Raw genomic sequence first — 20350 nt, 5'->3', positions numbered from 1 at the left:
ATGAGTTTGTCAAACGGCAGACCAAGTTCAAAGGGACGAAGGACATATTCCTGCTCCTAATTCATATGTTTGCATGTAACCACAACATTTAGTAAGATTTTGCTATTTAAATTTCAATTCCTTCTCTTTGGAGTGCTCTGTTTCCATTTTGTTGCCTTTTTCAATGTCTCCTATTATTTGCATTTTCTTCATTCTTTTCACGTTTCTCCATTATTTCACCGATCATTTTTATCATCCAACAGTTTTCTACTAAGCAATTTGCAAGTCATTTAATCTATCTCTGTGATTGGCAAATTTTTTTCTTTGCAACTCCTTCACATTTTCAATTTGTCTCTATTTTTCTAATCTTCTGGATTTCAGTTCAGGTGAAGTCCTGTGTGTGCTCTGACCTATTCATTGTTCTGATCTTTGCTGTACTCAGCACATATCTGCTGACTGAGGAACACCCTCCTTTGATCTTCATGCCAGAAATCCTTGTGAAAAAAAGAGACTGACTCCCAGCTCAATACACTTCCTCATTGCTCTAAATTGTGTCATTTTCTGGAGTGTGTGGGAAGTGAGCAGGTAGTATGTAAATGAGATGTAGGACTTAAAACAACCAGAGTCTTTATTTTCAAAACAGATATACTTTAACCTAGAATTACACAGACAAAGTGTTTTCCCCTGTTAAAAATAGAATTAAGTTTTAACCTACATTCTTGTCACAGTCATTTTGGAGTGTTTGGTTCCTTCAGCTATGTAGACATCTGCAGCCATAGTATTTTAAACCCACAATCCATCAACAATAGTGGGTCCATGTTTACATGTGAATAATGACCAACACTGGTGAAGATTACTCATAATGAGAAGTCAATGGCCAGGAATGCAGAAAAGGGAAATAACAGGTTCAGAAATACATCATACACAAAAATCAATTCTGTTGTACTTGTGAATCTCAATTACTATACCCATCAGAAAGCAGATCATCCTGATGTGAGAAAAATATAATTGTATATTTGCATAAATTGATCAATACTATGGGCTAACCTGTTATTTGTTTCTCTCAGTTGTCCAATACCTACCTAAATATTATAGATGTTTTTGTTCGTTAACTTGATATCAACTTTCATCAAGTTTGAGTTGAGCATTACTAGCATTACTATCTAAGTCACTAATTGAATTCATTTGGATGTCACATTCAGTTCTTCCTTCTTTAGCTACTTTTAAATTGAACCAAAGGACATATGAGTTCCAATAGCTCCCAATGGACTCACATGTCTAACAGCAAGACAAGGGCAAATCTGCTGAATTGACTTTGATCACCTGTTGGAAAAACTGAGTAAAAGTAAGTGATCTTTCAACTCACTGGCCTCCAGTTATTTAGGGGATGCTGCAGGTTACAAGACATCTGCCACTGACAACTCTCTAACAGCTGTCAACTGTCAAAACTTGAGAAAATGCAGTAAATGGTTTGGCAATAGAAAGGCAATTGCTAGGAGTTTTTTGAAAATACTAAGTAGTTCATAACAGGCATACATTCCTCACAGGCACAAGTACCCATAAAGGAAAGGGAATCCACTCAGGCTAACTGTATAAGTTAAAGATTGCATTTGATCAAAGGATGTGGTTTATAAGGATGCCAGAAAAAAGTGAGAATTGGAAACAATTTCGAACTCAGCAAATGAAGACCGTGAAACTAATAAAGGAGGTAAAAAGAAACAAAATGAATGAAAGCAAATGAGTAATATAAAAAGTCTACTACAAAAGAGTCTTTACGTATGTGAAAAGGATAAGAGGGCCCTTTACAGAAAACAGAATATTTATAGTAGGGAACAGGGAAATTGCGGAGAAACATTACCTTGCCTGTGCCTTTCACACAAGAAACAAAAAGTCTCCCAGAAATGAGAAAAAATTGAAGACCCCGAGTTTGTCAAACTTTGAAGAATGAGAGGTCCTCTCACTGAAAAGTGTACAAACTCTGTTCAGGGCATCAGAGGACGGGTGTAGATAAGATGATGTTCTCCCTGGTGGGTGGCTATAGAGCCAGGACATAAACTTAGGAAAAACAGAAATCAGGTCTAGCAGCATCTGTGGAGAGAAATCAGAGTTAATGTTTCAGGTTGAGTGATTCTTCCTCAGACCTGCATTCAAAAGGATCACTCAACCTGAAACATTAACTCTGATTTCTTTCCACAGATACTGTCAGCCCTGCTGAATGTTTCCAGCAATTTGTGTTTTTTGATTCTGATTTACAACATCTGCAGTTCTTTCTATTTTTATTTAATCTCAGCATAAGGGCTATGCCATTTGATACTGAACTCAAGAACTACATATTCACTGATTGGGAGGATGGAGGGGTGGTGGGTGGGGGAGTCTTTGAAATTCTCTGCTCCAAAGGGCTGTGAAAGCTCAATCATTGAGCACATTCTAGACAAAAATCAATAGATTTTTAGATACCAATGGCACCAAGAGTTATGGAAAGAGTGCAATAAAGTGGCATCAAAATAGATGATCGACCAAGGTCTAATTGAAAGTTGGAGGAGGTTTGATGAGTTGATGACCTACTCCTGTTCCTATGTTCCCTTGACCCTTCATTCAATGCATAAAAAGTTTTGTCTTTTCCCTTGGTCACAGGAGGCCTTGCCACAAGTCAGAAAAGAACAGCCAAAAGCTCTCATGTATCTCTTCTGTATCATTCTAGAGAGTATAAATTTATGATCATCATAAAAAAAACAAAAGTTTAGGATTAAAAACAGAAAATGCTGGAGAAACTCAGTCGGTCCGTCAGTTTCTGTAGCGTTAACATTTTGAGTCTAAAGGCTCTCCTTTGGAACAAAAATAATTGATCAAATTTAGAAATAAAATGATGTTGAACTTTAGGAAAATGTCTATGCTTCATTTGTTGTCTGGAATTTAATTGAATTTTTTCTTTAATGACTTAACTGAACAAAGATAAAAGCCACTTATTTGAAATGGCTATGTAACTGCTGGTAGAATGTTTGCTTTATATGCATGTGCTTTTCCATCAGATATTAACATTTTTATGGCTTCTACATCGACTTAGCAGATCTAATTGAAGCAGCTTAACATAATGAGGTATAGCAACCCATTGAAAATCAAACAAAACAGCAACTAAATCACAGTTTTAGTACTTGTGTTGTAATCAAATTGATAGTCTTCACAAGAAATAGAAGGTCTATTGCTCAGAAAGGAGAAATAGGAAGATTTTGAAATTATAACCTATAATTTTTTTTTCCCAGGCGCTACTAACACTGCATTCTGTTTCAAGAACAATATCTATGTGTTGCTGTCCTGATTTTGTATTTGGCTTAAAGGATCCAGTTCTTTAAACACATTGTAATCAGTTTGTTTATGAAGACTCAGAGAGCTAACTCAAAGGCTCAGTTCCCTGGATTAGTATCGCTAAAATCTCGAATCTTATTCCAACGTTGGAATCTGTGTTGCTATTAATTGTTAGATCCTGGTTTACTTTAAAATTTTCTTCAGCCAGAGAGTGGTGGGCCTGTGGAATTCATTGCCGCAGAATGCAGTGGAGGCTGGGACGCTAAATGTCTTCAAGGCAGAAATTGATAAATTCTTGATGTCACAAGGAATTAAGGGCTACGGGGAGAATGCGGGTAAGTGGAGTTGAAATGCCCATCAGCCATGATTGAATGGCAGAGTGGACTCGATGGGCCGAATGGCCTTACTTCCCCTCCTATGTCTTATGGTCTTAAATTGCAGCAGAAAGAGGGAAACTATAAACACGCAGCAGGCTGCACTCTTGGAACTCAATGAGCCAAAGGGCCTCCTCTGTGCTGTGTGACTCTATGCACCACAAAGCATCTTCTTGACCTGTCTGTTATTAAGCCTCAACATAATGTATAAGATATAGAGAATGCCAGTGGTCTATTTATTTCATATGTGCAATATCAAGCACTTAGCTTAAATTCCACAACATTTACATGATTTATTTAACATCTGATTTCTACGTATGAATGAAATATTCAAGGAATCTTGTGGAATAAGATACGCATTCCATTTGGAAGGAAAGTCTTCCCAAGTACTTATTAACTCAAGTTTCTCATTTTGTATTCCGCTTACTATGAAGAATCTGGATGATATTTTAAGCTTGTTATACGCAACATTTACATGAATTAAAACACTGTAATTATCAACCAAAGATAGACAAGGAAACTGTCAGAAATTGATTCCATGAAATAGCTCTGCAGCAATTTAAAAACATTTCATTGCCCTGGTACATTTTACCTTGGAGAAGTCTTTGATATGAGTTCTGAAACTCTCTGCATGTAATCAGTGGCAAGTACTACAATTTCTTCATCCTGTGAAAGGTTATCATGGAATATTCTGTCCAGTAAATGTTTCCATTGAACCTATTAAATGTAAAAAAACTGATGCATTCATCCACAATTACAGGTGAGACGATGAACTCTGCCATAACCCTTTCAATATACTTAAGCTACTCACAGCTGGTGCAATGCGCTGCAACTCTCTCAAAGTGATTTTGTTGTACATAGTATTGATGTCTCTTCTCAGAGTGTCCGATTCCGAAATTGTTATCTTTAGTTTTTTTTAGGGAACATAAATCAGATGAGATATTTCTTGAAAGTGCATTGTTACAACAAATAGTTTCCTTAAAATGACTGATTATTCGCATTTCAAAAAACACAAATTCTTATTAGTTGATTATACTGACAAAGCAGCAACCACAGTAGCAGTCCAGTTAACTAATTTCTCAAAAACATTAGACTCTTTGCAATCCAAGTTTAATCCATCATTATGTGGACTGTTCAGTTTGGTCCTGTGTAAAAAAACAATATTAAACCAACAACACATGCTCTGAGGCAGAATTCCCAACACATGCCGTCCATATTTGTACACTGCATTACTGGATCAAAACGCATTTTCAGAGGCTGTATGTTTTTGCTAAAATTCTTCCAATTGTTTATTGCAATAAAATTCTGTTGCTACATGTTAGTTGTCTTCAAGCAAGTTTTGATTGTTTTTTTCTCTCACACTGAAAACAAGATTGCCAATGAGCTTATTCAGAATTTATGAAATAGACCTGAAATTGGAATCATACAAGGGAGATCTCATAGCCCATGATTTCTATGCTGGCTCTTTAAAAGAGCTAGTCACACTCCTCCGTCAAATTTTACTTTTCAAACGCTTATCCAATCCTCTTCAAATGTTTCTGTTGAATCTGCTTCCACCACCCTTTCAGGTAGTACATATCAGACTGTGAATAAGATTATAAAATTGTTGTACTCTCCTCTTAATACTGAATATTATTGTTGGATATTGGCTCATTGTTCCATGAAATGGCTCTCTGGCTGCTTTTCCGACTGTACATTTCTCTTTCATTGATCCCAACATAGCTTAATTATATTTAACTGATCTTTAAAAAAAATTGTTAGGCTATTCTGTGTTCATGGCAATTTCCTTTTGATCCAATGTAATAATTTAGCACTCAATCTAACAACAAATATATACATTAAGTGCAGACATACAGTTCCAGAGTGACTCAATCCCACCCACACCCACCCAGAGAAAGTATTTCCTCTCATCTCTGTTGCAAAAAGGTGACACCTAAGTTTAAAACAGTCCCCTAGCTCTGCACTTATGCATGAGAGTAAACAGCTATTTCATATCTATTTTATCAAGACCATTCAGGATCTTACAAACCTAATCAAGTCACCCCTCACTCAAGTGGAATTACACCCAGCCTGTCAAATCTTTCCCTATAAAACAACCAGCTCATTCCAGGCATTAACCTGGTCAAACTCATTTGAACTGCTCCCACTGCATTTACATCCTTCCTTCAAGAGACCAAACTAATAAGATTTGGAGATGCCGGTGTTGGACTGGGGTGTACAAAGTTAAAAATCACACAACACCAAGTTATAGTCCAACAGGTTTAATTGGAAGCACACTAGCTTTCGGAGCGACGCTCCTTCATCAGGTGATAGTGGAGAGCTCGATCGCCCTCCACTATCACCTGATGAAGGAGCGTCGCTCCGAAAGCTAGTGCGCTTCCAATTAAACCTGTTGGACTATAACCTGGTGTTGTGTGATTTTTAAACTAATAAGAGACCAAGAGTACACAGTATTTGAGATAACACGCTTGCATTTATGTTCAATTCCTCTTGTAACAAAGACTTGCATCCCATTAATAAAAAGTTGAGGACCCAGTACAGACCCCTGCAAGGCTCCACTTATCACACTCTGCCAATCTGGAAAAAAAACCCACTTATACATTCTCTATTGTTTTGCAGCCAGCTAATATTCTATCCCTGATAATATGTTACCCTTTATACATAGAACTCCTACATTGTGCAATAGTCTTTTATGTAGAATCTTGTCAAAAGTCTTCTTGAAATTCAGGTACAGTACATCAATAGTTTCACTTTTATTCATATTACTTCTTCAAGTGATTCAAATAAATGGATTAAACAGAATTTCACTTTTACAAAACCATGTTGACACTTCATTTTGAATTTTTCCAAGTGCCCGGTTAAACCTCCTTAAAGATGAATTTGAACAAATTCCCCAAACAGATATCAAGTTTTCTATTTCTTGCCTGCCTCCCTATCATGTTGTCGTGAATCTGAAGTAAAAATTGATGAATGCAAGAGTTCCATAATCCTAATGTCCAACAATATTTAGTAACATCTATTACATCCTAGAATTGATTATGTACATTATTGATAGCATTTTTAAAGCATTCCATTTGCCTTTTCTTATGAGCAGCAATTATAACTGTAATTAGGAGTGAAACAGGAATAATCAATTTAAAATACATACTTGCTAAAGCCTTACAGTAATTCATAGAATATCTGTTGTTTTACTTACATTTGCCAATTGCATCTCTAACTGTAATATCTCTTCAGTCTTCTTTTTGGCATTATCTCCCCCGAGCAGACTTACTAATTTTTCCATCAGATCTTTGTATGCTATCAGAATCTGGCCAATAAAAAATGTGTGCCATTAATGGATAAAATACCAATAAAATATTGTAGTTTTTTCTTAAACAGAGCATTTTTCTTTTTCTTAAGGGATCCATGATTCCTTCAAGTCAGAATGAGGTGTGGAGTTATTCATAGAGTTTTTTTTTAAGGTTTATAGAGAATTCTCTTTCTCTGTGGGGGTTCTGTGACCTGTTCTCAATTTGATTGTGTAACTTACAAAAATTGTAAGTACTGGTTTATTACCACAAATAGAAATACCTTAAGAGGTCTTACAGAAATTTTACAAAGAGAATCAACTGTGTCCAGAATTTTAACTTCAACACTTCTTGGCACCTGTAAATTCCTGCAATAGCTGGAAGAGGTCCTTAAGTGGCCATTAATTGAGGCAGATAAGCAGCTGCTGTCATACAGCTCACTTTTACTGCCTGCCAACACATCCCCACCCCAACACGCAACTCCCTACCATACCCTTACCTGTCTGCGCTGGTGTTGAGGGTGTGTAAAATTCCAACCTATGACACCATAGTTGCTGGACACTTCAACACTCTTGCATACAATGTAGAAATTTTAAAAGTTCTAAACAAGCATTGAAAATTTACATAATGTTGCGACATGTTTCCACAGAAATAAGGTCTTATTTTAAAGTATGGATATATGAAATGCTACTAGGTGAAATAGGTAGCCAGAAACATTATCCATTTTCTTAAAACTTGAGGCGTTCATATTTTGTGTAGTGTAATTGTTCAAACTCTGATGTTGAAGATTGAAACTGGGGTTTTGTTTTACAGGTAGACTTCTTTTGATGATGATTGTAAATGTTCTACATAAAATAAGTCAGGACATTCAAAAGGTGATTTGCATTTTCTCAAGAGCCTTACAGCATGATACTCAAAGATGAGATCTGCAATTACAATGCATTGCACTCCCCATTTTAAATGGTGCCAACACTTGTAAGGACAGCTTGTTAGGAGGCAAAGACTAATGTTTGCAATTCAGTGAATGGGGGCTTGTGCTTTTAATTTAAACTAGAGATGCAATAGCATCTGACAAAATACAGCACAAATTGGGTCTCCATTACTATCTGAACAATGAAAGACACTTATATTTGTCCATAAGTGCAATTAGAATTGAAAATTTGCCATCAGTTGCACTTTCTATCAGAGATGTTGCTCAAATCCAGTTCCTAGTGAGGCAATAGCTCAAATGTTTCTATCAGTTAAGATCAATTGTCAGTTTGACTCAAGGAAACTGGAAACAGGAGAGAAATGCAGAAATATACAAAGAATTTATAGCTCAAACAAAGCAATGTACATGATTTTCCCTCCATTACGGATTAAGAATAATGCTAAGCATGATGTCTTAATTGGGCGAAGGGCCAAGAATCTGATTTTTCCCATTCAGATAAACTGTGATAATTAAGTCCTGCCTGCTTAGATTGGTGATGAGGTCAAATTCTAGCAATCAGGTAACACAGAGAATATCAGGCAGCTTGCAACAATAAGAAACTGTGATAAGGAAAGCTACAAATCAGTAACTGTGGTGGTGGGGTACTGTTGTCGACTCAGTCTGGTTGGTGATCTGCAATTAGTTGGTGGAAGTGTGGAGTTGGGGATTCTGGGTTTTTCCGGAGTCAATCCATGACATTGTAACGGTGACAGGGTGATCAAACCTAGGGATTGCCTCATTTATAGAGTTATCGAGTATATAACACGGAATCAGACCCTTCAATCCAACCAGTCCATGCTGACCATAATTCCAAACCAAACTAGTCCCACCTGCATGCAGGTGGTCCACATCACTCCAAACATTTTTTATTCATATACTTACCTAAATGTCTTTTAAATGTTGTAACTGTACCTGCCTCCATTATCTCCTTTTGAAGTACATTCCACACACAAACCATGCTCTGTGTATTCTTCTCTCAATATGCCCCCTTGTCTTGAAATCTCCCACCCTAGGGAAACGATGCCTGCCATCCACCTTATCAATCTTTAATTTAGTTGCCGAGGAAATAGTCACAGTTATGGGGAGAAAATGGTAGATTGGGACATGGTGGATTATTGGAAGTGACTGTGTGGTCCTGATAGGAGGTTTAAGGCAAATTATGGTCATTTTAGCCTTGATACTTGGAGGGTGCAGGGCCTAGGGGGAAAAAAACAAAGTAGAGACATGAAGAATAGAGGATAACTGTGGGTCAAAGACTGCAAGTCATTCACATGAATGCAAGGTTGGGCATTCACCATGTTGGCCTGAAAATCAACTGAGTGAAATGTCAGTGTGGAAAATAGTGCCTCCAAATTGGAAAGAGTAAGTAACTGTCTTTTCTCAATGGGGTCAAGTGCAGCACTGCAAAAAGAACAAAGAACAAAGAAAATTTACAGCCCAGGAACAGGCCTTCGGCCCTCCAAGTCTGAGCCGATCCAAATCTACTGTCTAAACCTGCCCCCCAATTCCTAAGCATCTGTATCCCTCTGCTCCCCACCTACTCATGCGTCTGTCCAGACGCATCTTAAATGAATCTACCGTGCCTGCCTCTATTTTCTCTGCTGGCAACGCGTTCCAGGCACCTACCATCCTCTGTGTAAAGTACTTGTTGAGTGTATCCCCCTTAAACTTTTCACCTCTCATCTTGAAAGCGTGACCTCTCATTATTGAATCCTTCACCTGGGAAAAAGCTTATCTCTATCCACCCTGTCTATACCCTTCATGATTACCCTCAATCAGGACTCCCTCAATCTCCTTTTTTCTAATGAAAACAAACCTAACCTATTTAAATTCTCTTCATAGCTAAAACCTTCCATACCAGGCAACATCCTCTCCAAAGCGTCCACGTCCTTTTGGTAATATAGCAACCAGAATTGTACACAGTATTCTAAATGCAGCCGAACTAACGTCATGTACAATTTTAACATGACCTGCCAGCTTTTTTATTCAATACCCCGTCCAATGAAGGCAAGCACACCATATGCCTACTTGACCACTCTATCCACCTGTGCAGCAACCTTCAGGGTACAATGGACCTAAACTCCCAGGTCATTCTGCTCATTAACTTTTCCCAAGGCTCTTCCATTTACTGTATAAAGGTGAACCCCTCTATGGTGCAACTGCATTCATTATGACTATACCGATTAAACAATGCTATTCATTTGCCTCAATTCACAGTTAACCTAAATGTTAATTTTAGTGGGAATCCAGTTCAGAAATGCACTCATGAAGTAATCATTAGGTGTATATTATGCCCACTGATTTCCAACTTGCGATCTCTCAGCTCAAAAGATGAAATGGAACAAGGCACTTTTGATCGCAGTTACATCTTATCGATTGGAGAAGGTGTACAGTCCCAAGGACTGCAAGCCAATGCACTATAGCTGCCATGTTCTCAAAAACAACAGGAAACTTACTTGAACATGGGTACTGAGGTAGATGCAAGTTGTTTGGGAGAGGCTGGAAGGGAGTCACTTGATAACTCCTCAGACCAGAGGACATATGAGCAAAAGAAGGTCATTTGGTGAATCTAGACTTTGCTGCCATTCAGTGAAATTATGACTGATCTGATGAGCCTCAACTCCATTTTTCTGTCTTTACGCCATAACCCTTGATTACCTTACTGAGTGAAAATTTGTCCATCTCAGTCTTGAATATACTTAATGATCCAACATACACCGCCCTCTGGGGTAAAGAATTCCACAGATTTACAGACCTCTGACAGAAGAAATGTTTCCTCATCTCTGTTTTAGATGGGCAACCCCATACTCTGACATTATGCCCTCTTGTCCTGGACTCTCTACAAGTGAAACAACCACTGTGTCCATCCTGTCAAGACCTATAAGATTCTCATATGTTTCAATAAGGCTGTCTGTCAATCTTTTCAATTCCAATGAGTACAAGCCAGACCTACTCAATGTCTAAAGAAAATCACTTCAGCCTTTTTCAAGAACCATTTATCTAAACCACCTTTAGTGCCAAATGAAAGTGATACTTGGCTAACCCAATGGATTGGAAAGTGTAAAGTGTACCAAGAAGCCTGAGGCCTTTTATTCAGAGTGCCACTTCACGCACCTTTCCTTCAAATCGCAAAATCATACCAACCATCAGCGGTGACATGCTAAAGGCAGACAAGTACAAAAATTTTACAGGCTATTTCTTAAGTAGTCATTGTAATAAATTCATGTCAATAAGTGGATTGGGCCATGATTGTCTGAAGCTATCAATTTTAACGGGAATATAGAAAGGAAATCCCATTGAGCAATCATTTAATTTGTTAGCAAATTCATTAGAACAGAACAAACAGGAAAAGAAAGAGGAAAAGGTTATTTGACTCAAAATATTCTCTCCATGATCTGGCCTGATGTTTAAGTCAGATCAAATCTTCTATGTCCCCCAAACAAAAAAATCATTTACCCATCTCTTAGCCAAATCCCAGTTCACAATTAAATCAGGAGTGAATGTGATTACCTCCTGAACAATTCACCAGAGAATTTACCACAAGTGGTGGCAGACTACTGCATAATTCAATAATTACGTTTAAACTAATAGCTCCCTAGGCTGGTGCTCATGTTCTTTAATTCTTATGTTGTACTTTTACATAAAGTAATGCTTTACATCAACTTGTCTGTTTATTAGATTATTTTAAGAAAATTGAGTCAAAGCCACCTTAATTTTTATAACTGAGTAAATTTAAAATGCTCATGTTTTCTTCATTAGAAGAATATGAATCTGGAATCATTTCACTGCATTTCTCTGAAACCTCTCCACTGCCTCAAAATCATCTTTGTGTATGGTAATCATACATTGATGCAGTACTCATGAAGCTTTATAAAATGTCAGAATCACTTCCTTAGATTTATATTCTATGAACGTGCTTAGATATCAGGTCGTGTTATTTTTCTTTGCAGCTGGTGTCACACATTTTGCATCGATATCTGTCAACCCACATTTTTTTAATATGAAATGTCATTTATATTCTGAACAGCTTAAGTCTTAAGATTGAACTCTGACTCTGCTGATCACAACTGTCCAATTAGAAATACTACCATTGATCTATTTTAGCTTTTCAATTATGAAGTCAATTTATTATCCAATTTACAACATCTTCCTTTATCATAAGACCTTTCATTTCAGACATAAGTCTCTTTTGAGGCACTGTATCAATTGTCTTCCAAAATTTTAGATTTATTAATTCCCATCCACAAACTCTATTACTTTTTATCTTAGTGCTTTAGGTGGTTAGAATGAACTCTTTAGTGAGATTGCTCCATGTATTCTCAATATAGGTTAATTTTGAATTTGATTCTTAAATAATCTATGTATACCTGTGTGCTATTTACAAAATTTTGCTCTTAAAGGACAATAAGCTCTCTTGCTGTCATTTTGATGGTTTCATAAGTTTCAAACTGCTGACAAACTGTTGTAATGAGTTCAAGACATTGAAAGGAAAACTTAGGCAAAGTGTCAAAGATGAAATGAACAGACACCCAAACCATGTAAATGAAACTCAAACTGGTAGATTATTTAAGCTGACTGACAAACTAATAGTAAATCAGAGCAACAGTTTGACCAATGATGAAGAATAGGAGTAGAAGGTGGTATAGAGGTAATGTCATTAGATTCAGAAATCTAATGCATTTTACAAAAATAAATCTGCTGTCCTTCCCTGATCTGGCCTGCATGAGACTCCAAACCCACAGTAATGTCTCTGTCTCTGAACAGCCCTCTGTATGGCCAAAAGAGCCAATCAGTTCAAGGACAACAAAGACCAGCCTTGCCAGTGAAATCCACATTCCATACAAGAATGAAAAAAAGTTATGGCCAAATATGTCAACAAAAACCAAGTCTGAATGTACACAAAAGTGGAAATATTAAAAACCCTTTCTCCATAGATCTGGTAAAATCCATCACTACTTTTCGCAAAGATAAAGAAAGACTTGCCTGTTTTAATAGTGTCCTTCCAGACTACTGAACTTAGCAGGACATTTTACAAGTGTTTTTAAAACATTGTAATGTAAGAAATGCAACAGCCAATTTGTTCACTTCAAAGAACACCTTACAGCAATAAGATAATAAACCAGCTAATCTGCTTTAGTCATTTTGGGTATAGAAGTTTGGGCGGCACGGTGGCTCAGTGATTAGCACTGCTGCCTCACAGCACCAGGGTCCCAGGTTCGATTTCAGCCTCGGGTGACTGTCTGTGTGGAGTTTGCACATTCGCCCCGTGTTTGCGTGGGTTTCCTGTGGGTGCTCTGGTTTCCTCCCGCAGGCCAGGTGAGTTGGCCATGCTTAAATTGCCCACAGTGTTAGGTGCATTAGTCAGAGGGAAATGGGACTGGGTGGGTTACTCTTCAGACGGTCGGTGTGGACTTGTTGGGCAGAAGGGCCTGTTTTCACACTGTAGGTAATCTAATCTAACAACAATTGTCCAGGACTGAAAAATAATCTCCTCAGTTTATCTTCAACTTTTACCATGTTTTATTCTCCATCCAACTGAAAGGGCAAGCAAAGTCTTGGTCACATATAGCATGTGCTACTTGAGATAGTACAGCACCTCTACATTGTTATATTGGGATGTCAGCCTAAATTATGTGCCAAAATTGCTGGAGCACAACATTCCAATAGAAATGTCATTCTGAAAAATGCTGTATTAGAAATTCTGAAGCCTTTACATAAAAATGCACCTACAAAAAGAAATTTCATTTTGGATCTATTTTTGGCATTGCCTCACACAAAGTGTGGAATTTACTCATATTTTTACAAAGCGTGTGACAAGCATGTTGGTTAAAGATTAACCTGATACCCCTATTTGCAAGATAACTCATCTGATTGCTTTATATACTTTTCTTCATTCTATGCAACCATCCAAGTGACCACCTTGTATTGGCAGCAGCTTTCATTCTTTGCAGGAGTATTTTGCAAAATGAATTTTTAAGGCTCACGAGATGTAACTTCAATGCAATTGAGCAGAACACTTTCACACTAATTGTTAAATGTGCAACAGATAGGAAACTGCAAACCAATGTGTGGGATATAGGTAAAGCAGTGTTACTTCTACAATCATAATTGCTTATGCAAGGTAAATGAACTCACACCAGTGCATAATTGTTTCAGCCAAGAGCTGAGTTAATAAGAATGAAAACTATATGAAGGAAATATAAAATTGTTTTTGTATTAGCTAAAATGTGCATACAAGAACGAAATGTGCCTGCAAACAATTGTAGATGTTACAGACAAATAGATAAGGTGCTGTGAGGGGAGGGGGTTAAACTAGATACGCCTGTACAAACAATAGTTATAAGCATCTGTTTCCCGCTTCTGCAAAAACAAGAACAAACCACAATTAAGAGGTCATAAGGTCATAACAAGCAAAGAAGCAGATGGCAGTAAAGGAGGATATGCCCAACAATGGACCACAGCAGGATGTGGTCAAACAGCCTTGTGAGGCCAGAAATAAGCATTTTGTCACAGACAAGGCCGGATAGGGCAAGAGATAAACAAGAGTAATGGGCAGCGGTCTTAGAGAAGTGGGAGATGTAAACAGGGGAGGAGCAATGGAAGGAGGGAAGAGGAACGAATTACATATTGTATACTTATTGAATTCAGTGTGTGTGTGTCCCTGCCTTGTGGACAGTGGACACAACACCCCTCTTGCAAGAGTGTAATAAATGATACTACTGCTTCAGATCTTGTCTCGGAATGAAATTATTGAAGTGAGTGAGCTTCGTTTCTCACAATTGGGGGGTCGTCCAGGGGGAGTGGCTGACCCTGGGCACTGGGAAGACGTGTCCCGTTCCCGATTGAGGAGCGGTCTCGTGTCCCGGTTTGGTCCAGTCCCTTGGGCGACTGGTACGAATCCCACAAGAGAGACATCTGAATGAGACAGTGAAAGGAGGTTGAGAGGAAATACGGCAAAAAGGGGCCAGGCAACTCTGTGCACAGGCCAAGGTAAGAAAATTGACTTGTAAGTACTGCCTTGGTGGCCGGGATTGAGTTTTAGTAGTTAATAAGGGACTAGCGAAGGAACTCAATATGGGTTGTGCCGTGGGTAAGGAAAAAGCCTCTGGGAAAACAAAAGAAAAAGGCAATGGAAATGGAGGTGGGGGGGGGGGGGGGGGGGGGGGGGGAGTCCCTTACAACATCCCTCCAGAATGTCGTTGGGCAGGATGTTGTGGAATTGGAAAAATTATACATGTACATGGGAAAAAGATAGCAAAAAGATGATTAAATATTGTTGCTTTGTATGGACGAAGGAATCCATTCTTCATCCCGCCGTTCTCTGGCCAAAGTACGGGTCGGACACAGACTGGGTTTGTAAATGTTTGAATTTATATGTCAATGAAAAACAGCCTTACAGTCAGGATGAATCTGATTATGCTTCAAGTTGGAAGGGCAAGTAGTTGAAGGGCTACTAAGCTACATGATTTGTAACTAAATCATGACCAGACATTCAGAAAAATATTCAAAAGATAGAGGGGTGAAGCGAGGAGCACCTAGAGGTGTTGTTATTGGAAGCTCAGAAAGTGTCTGTGGGATATGGTGTGTGAGAGAGAAAGAGAGTGAGAGAGAGAGAAAAGAGCTGTACAGCTGGTAGAAAGTTTAACCCTTTGTGATTTGGTTTGAATGCACATTTGTTTGTTGGTGATTGAATGTTTGTGCTTTGTTCCATGGAGCTTGAGATCCAGGACTGTTTTGAATCTGATTTTTGTTATGGAAATTTAACATGATTTCTTTTAAGGTTAAGGATTTTACAGTGATTATGAAATAAAATGTTAACTCCTGTTCTTTTTACAGGTCATGACTGCCTTACTATCAGTTTCTAACTAATCTCTTTTAACCTTACATAAAAGCGATTTATGGAGGACAGTTGAAGTTTCAGTTCAACATTAGATTGTAGTAAAAAAATCCTATGGTTAAATTCTGTGACCTTGGATTCGGCCATTGTTCATGCATTCGAAGTTTTTTTAAAACTTGAATAGACAAATCCTTTTAAGGCAGCTCCGATTATTTCACGACCTCTAGCATTGTAATTGAGCAATGATTGGTCAGGACTACTTAAGAAAACTAATTTTGGATTTAAATTAAGGGACTAAAACTGGGTAATTATAGTGGATTTTAAAGTTGGAAACTGTATGCATTTAACATTTTAAATATTAAATACTGAACAATTGAATTTATAATATATAAATATATATTTACAAGTTATGAACAGGCTTTAAATTTAGACAAGCATAAATTGATGAATTGGTATCTGAAGTTATGGGGAGTAAGAAATATTGCATTATTTCTTAAAAAACATTTTCAAGGTCTAAACAAAACATTGGGTGATGAAGAACGGCCATTAGGTGGCCCTAAAGCTGTTCAATTGGTTAAATCAGGTCAGCAATTGACCTTAAAAATGTGTTGCTGGAAAAGCGCAGCAGGTCAGGTAGCATCAAAGGAGAAGGAGAATCGATGTTTCGGGCATAAGCCATTCCTCAGGCTTATGCCCGAAACGTTGATTCTCCTTCTCCTTGATGCTGCCTGACCTGCTGCGCTTTTCCAGCAACACATTTTTAAGCTCTGATCTCCAGCATCTGCAGTCCTCACTTTTTCCTCAGCGATTGACCTGGCAACATAACATGAGAAGTAGAAACAAAAGGCAAAAATAATGATAGCCACGGTTGATGAGATAATAAAGAAAAGGACAAAACTAAAAGGAGAAGGAAACCGGAATGGTCAGGGAGGAGATGTTAAGGGGTCTGGTGAACAGGAACAAGGATCAAAGAGGAAATCCCCACAGGTGGGATGTTGTTATTGTGGAAGGACGGGTCACTTTAAGAGACAGTGTCCAGATCTGAAAAAGGAAGCAAAGGCAGTGCCGTTTATGAACCTTGATGAAAAATAGGGGTGTCAGGAGTTCCTACCCCCGGGGACCCACCAGGAACCCTTGATAAATTTAAAGGTGAGACTTTATAAAAAGAGGATGTAGTTTTCCTAGTCGATACGGGGGGGGGGGGGTGCGGGTAACAAGATCATCCTTAAAATTTTAAGCCCAAGACAGCAGGAACGAAAGAGTTAATCGGATTATGGCGACAGTTTTGTGATGAGAGGCACAAAGAATCAGTTTTGCGCTCATGACAAAATACGGCTACCAAATTGGGATTGAATTAACTGCAAATGGTGCTATGAAATCTGTTGAGGTTCTTAAAAATGAATGTGCTCGAGCAAAACAATTACAGAAACAAAATGAAAAGTCACAAGTGACGAGTAAACAAACAGAACGGCGCAATTACAGTTAAAATGTTTTAGTCATTTGTTGCATTTCCACACTGAATTACAGATAATGATTTTTATATTTATATAATATATAATTAATAATTAATATTTATAACAAATCAATTGTGTTAGCCTGAATCAAAATTAATTGGCAGGATCCCTTCACACAGTCTCAGTGACCTGTCATATTGATTCATGGTTAATTTAAAACATGGCTGCATTAATTCATTGTTAACTAAAGAATGGAAAGCTACATTACTGGCTGATGAGGTAACTAAAGAAGCAGCCCTGAATCCACAGGAAACGGTGGTTTATTCCCTAATACCTACTGTCCCAGGTCCTTAGGAAGCCCCTATCTCTGGCCACTGCCAATCCCAGAAACTAAAGATTTGTTCTTAAAGAAGTATATACTGGACTTGTCCTCCTCTTTGTCTTTCCTCAGGAAACAGGGTTTATTGGCACAGACTCCGCCCCTTGAATTCACTGTTCATCCAATTCGACCGGGAGATTGGGTCTTAATGAAACCATGGACAGAGACTAAATTGCAACCGGACTGGGAAGGGCCGTATCAGGCTCGTTTGACCACTGAAACAACGATAAGAACGGCAGGGAATGGCTGGACTCACTACATTCGGATCAAAGGGCCAATGAAATCTCCAGTTGAGGAAGAAGACTGGACAGCTGAATCAACGGAAGAACCATTGAGACTCAGGCTAAAGAGATTTTGAGTAATTCATTATATAGTGGCGATGCGAGCACGGGATTATTTCTGTAGGATTGTATATTAAGACTTTAGGTGCTTCAGCACGATTTTTAGGATGCTGGGGAAGCTTAGGGTTATGATACAAGCTCTCTCAGTATTGGGATTTTGTCAAACATTATTTTCATATGTGTTATTAATGGTCCCTCTGTCTGATAATCCGCAAATAATAGACCTGATGCACGTAGCTTAGTAAATTGTGGGGATGTAGATAATCAGAGACAGTACAGCAGCTCAGAGATACATCTTAAGTCCTTTGGGGATGGCCTCAGGGATGGTACTTGGTATAATCGTTTCGTCACAGTACACCAGGCCTCCTTCCGATCAGCTCTCGATTGTCCCGATAAAGAGCGTAACCCAATATACCTAACGACAAAGAAAACCACATGGCGTGAAGCAACTTTGGGGGGGGGGGGGGGGGGGGGGGGAGGGGCACCTATGAGATACAATTAAATGAAACATTTGGGATAGGAATGAAAGCAAACAGGGAGGATTTCTCGGGTTGTTGTTTTCGAATTAGCGTAGGAAAGGGAAAATGGACAGAACTACTAGATAATAAGACTCAACCTTTCACCCTCCCAATGACCCTAAAGTGGTAAAAATTATAGAGGTGAAGGACTTGAAACAGACCATCGAAATAGAAACTGGATATGGGGATGCAAATGCCTGGGTTGAATGGGTAAAGTATACTGTAAAAAGTCTGAACAAGAGCAATTGCGATGCATGTGCCTCTGGTAGGCCGGTGGCCCAGGTGGTTCCCTTTCCGCTCAGGTGGAAGTGAGACAGGAAGGACATGAAATGTATAATAGCCTTGTATCAGGATGAGACTGCATGGAATAATAGGAACTGTACCTCCCTATCTCTAATGTTCCCTCCCTTGTAGAAGAAAGACTTAAAAGCACCACCCCCTACGTTTTCAGCCGCAGTTAGAAATCACACGTTGTGTGTGTGTCGGCAAGGTACAAATCAGTCCAGAGACTTGGGGAGCTCAAATTATGTACAGAGATTAAGAATGTCACTGAAATGGACAAGGCAGGGAACTACTCAGCATTAAAGATTCCCCAAGCGGATCTATGGTGGTACTGTGGAGGCAAAATATTGAGACCCACCCTACCTCCAGATTGGAGAGGGATATGTGCAATTGTACAATTGGCAATTCCATTTACCCTGGCATTTGAGAAGGGAAAGATAGTAGAGAAAAAGGGAAGGAGTAAGAGATCACTGTTAGACACCTCTTTCGATGGTAGGATTTATCTAGACTCTATAGGAGTTCCAAGAGGGGTATCGGATGAATTCAAGGCTCGCAACCAGATTGCAGCAGGCTTTGAGTCAGCTCGCTTCTGGTGGGTAGCAATTAATAAAAATGTAGATTGGATAAATTACATTTTCTATAATCAACAGTGATTGTTAGTTATACAGGAGATGCAGTTAAAGGAATATCAGAACAGCTTGATGCGACAAGTAGGATGGCATGGGAAAACAGAATGGCCCTTGATATGATTTTAGCGGAAAAAGGGTGTGTGTGTGTGTGTGTGTGTGTGTGATGTTAGGAGGAAGCTGTTGTACCTTTATTCCTAATAACACTGCACCTGATGGTTCAATTACTCAGGCCTTAAGGGGATTGACTACCTTAGCAGAGAAACTGGCTGCAAATTCAGGAGTAGATACATCTCTCACAGGATGGCTTGAATCATAGTTTGGAAAATGGAAGGGGGTGGTGGTCTCCATCCTTACTTCCCTGATAAGAGTAGCCGGGGTATTAGTAGCCATTGGCTGTTGCATCATAACCAGTATATGAGGACTCACCCAAAGACTGATTGAGACAGCCTTAATGAAACAAATGTCCCTAAAGAGCAATCGGAGAGAAGGGCTCTACCTATTAAACAATGAAGGAATAAGTGACCTCGGGGAGATTTCCAAAATAAACGAAATTTCGGGAAAGATGCTTGTCAATTTGGAAGTGAAATGTAAGAAAAATGCAGAAGATAACAAACAATAATTAAAGAAAAAGGGGAAAATTGTGGGAAAAAGGGGAAAAAGCAGTGTTACTTTTGCAATCATAGTTACTTATGCAAGGTAAATGAACTCACACCAGTGTATAATTGTTTCAGCCAAGAGCTGAGTTAATGAGAATGAAAACTATGTGAAGGAAAGATATAATTGTTTATGTATTACCTAAAATGTGCATACAAGAATGAAATGTGCCTGCAAACAATTGTAGATGTTACAGACAAATAGATAAGGTGCTGTGAGGGGAGGGGGTTAAGCTAGATACGCCTGTACAAACAATAGTTATAAGCATCTTTTTCCCGCTTCTGCAAAAACAAGAACAAACCACAATTAAGAGGTCATAAGGTCATAACAAGCAAGGAAGCAG

General features: G+C 38.6%; 1 protein-coding gene and 1 long non-coding RNA gene across 4 annotated transcripts in view; one reads left to right on the top strand and one right to left on the bottom strand.

Moving 5' to 3' along the window:
• Window positions 1-18364, top strand: part of LOC140478901 (uncharacterized) — a 53446-nt gene extending 35082 nt beyond the window's left edge. Inside the window, exon 3 of the long non-coding RNA XR_011960890.1 lies at window positions 17656-18364. This is a non-coding gene — a long non-coding RNA (uncharacterized lncRNA). The remainder of the gene's footprint in view (window positions 1-17655) is intronic.
• The window catches only part of ecel1 (endothelin converting enzyme-like 1), a 123506-nt gene that overhangs the window by 62347 nt on the left and 40809 nt on the right, over window positions 1-20350 (bottom strand). For all 3 annotated transcript variants that reach the window (XR_011960888.1, XR_011960889.1, XM_072572515.1), the window contains exons 3-5: window positions 6853-6963; window positions 4468-4560; window positions 4249-4373 (exon numbers count right to left, since the gene is read on the bottom strand). Coding sequence is in view for 1 of the 3 variants with exons in the window: in XM_072572515.1 (XP_072428616.1) it covers window positions 4249-4373; window positions 4468-4560; window positions 6853-6963 (329 nt within the window). In the remaining 2 variants the exon portion in view is untranslated. The remainder of the gene's footprint in view (window positions 1-4248; window positions 4374-4467; window positions 4561-6852; window positions 6964-20350) is intronic.

Source organism: Chiloscyllium punctatum, chromosome 6 (genome assembly GCF_047496795.1).
Source record: "Chiloscyllium punctatum isolate Juve2018m chromosome 6, sChiPun1.3, whole genome shotgun sequence".
Taxonomy (NCBI): domain Eukaryota; kingdom Metazoa; phylum Chordata; class Chondrichthyes; order Orectolobiformes; family Hemiscylliidae; genus Chiloscyllium; species Chiloscyllium punctatum.
This window is presented reverse-complemented; position numbering and strand designations above follow the sequence as displayed.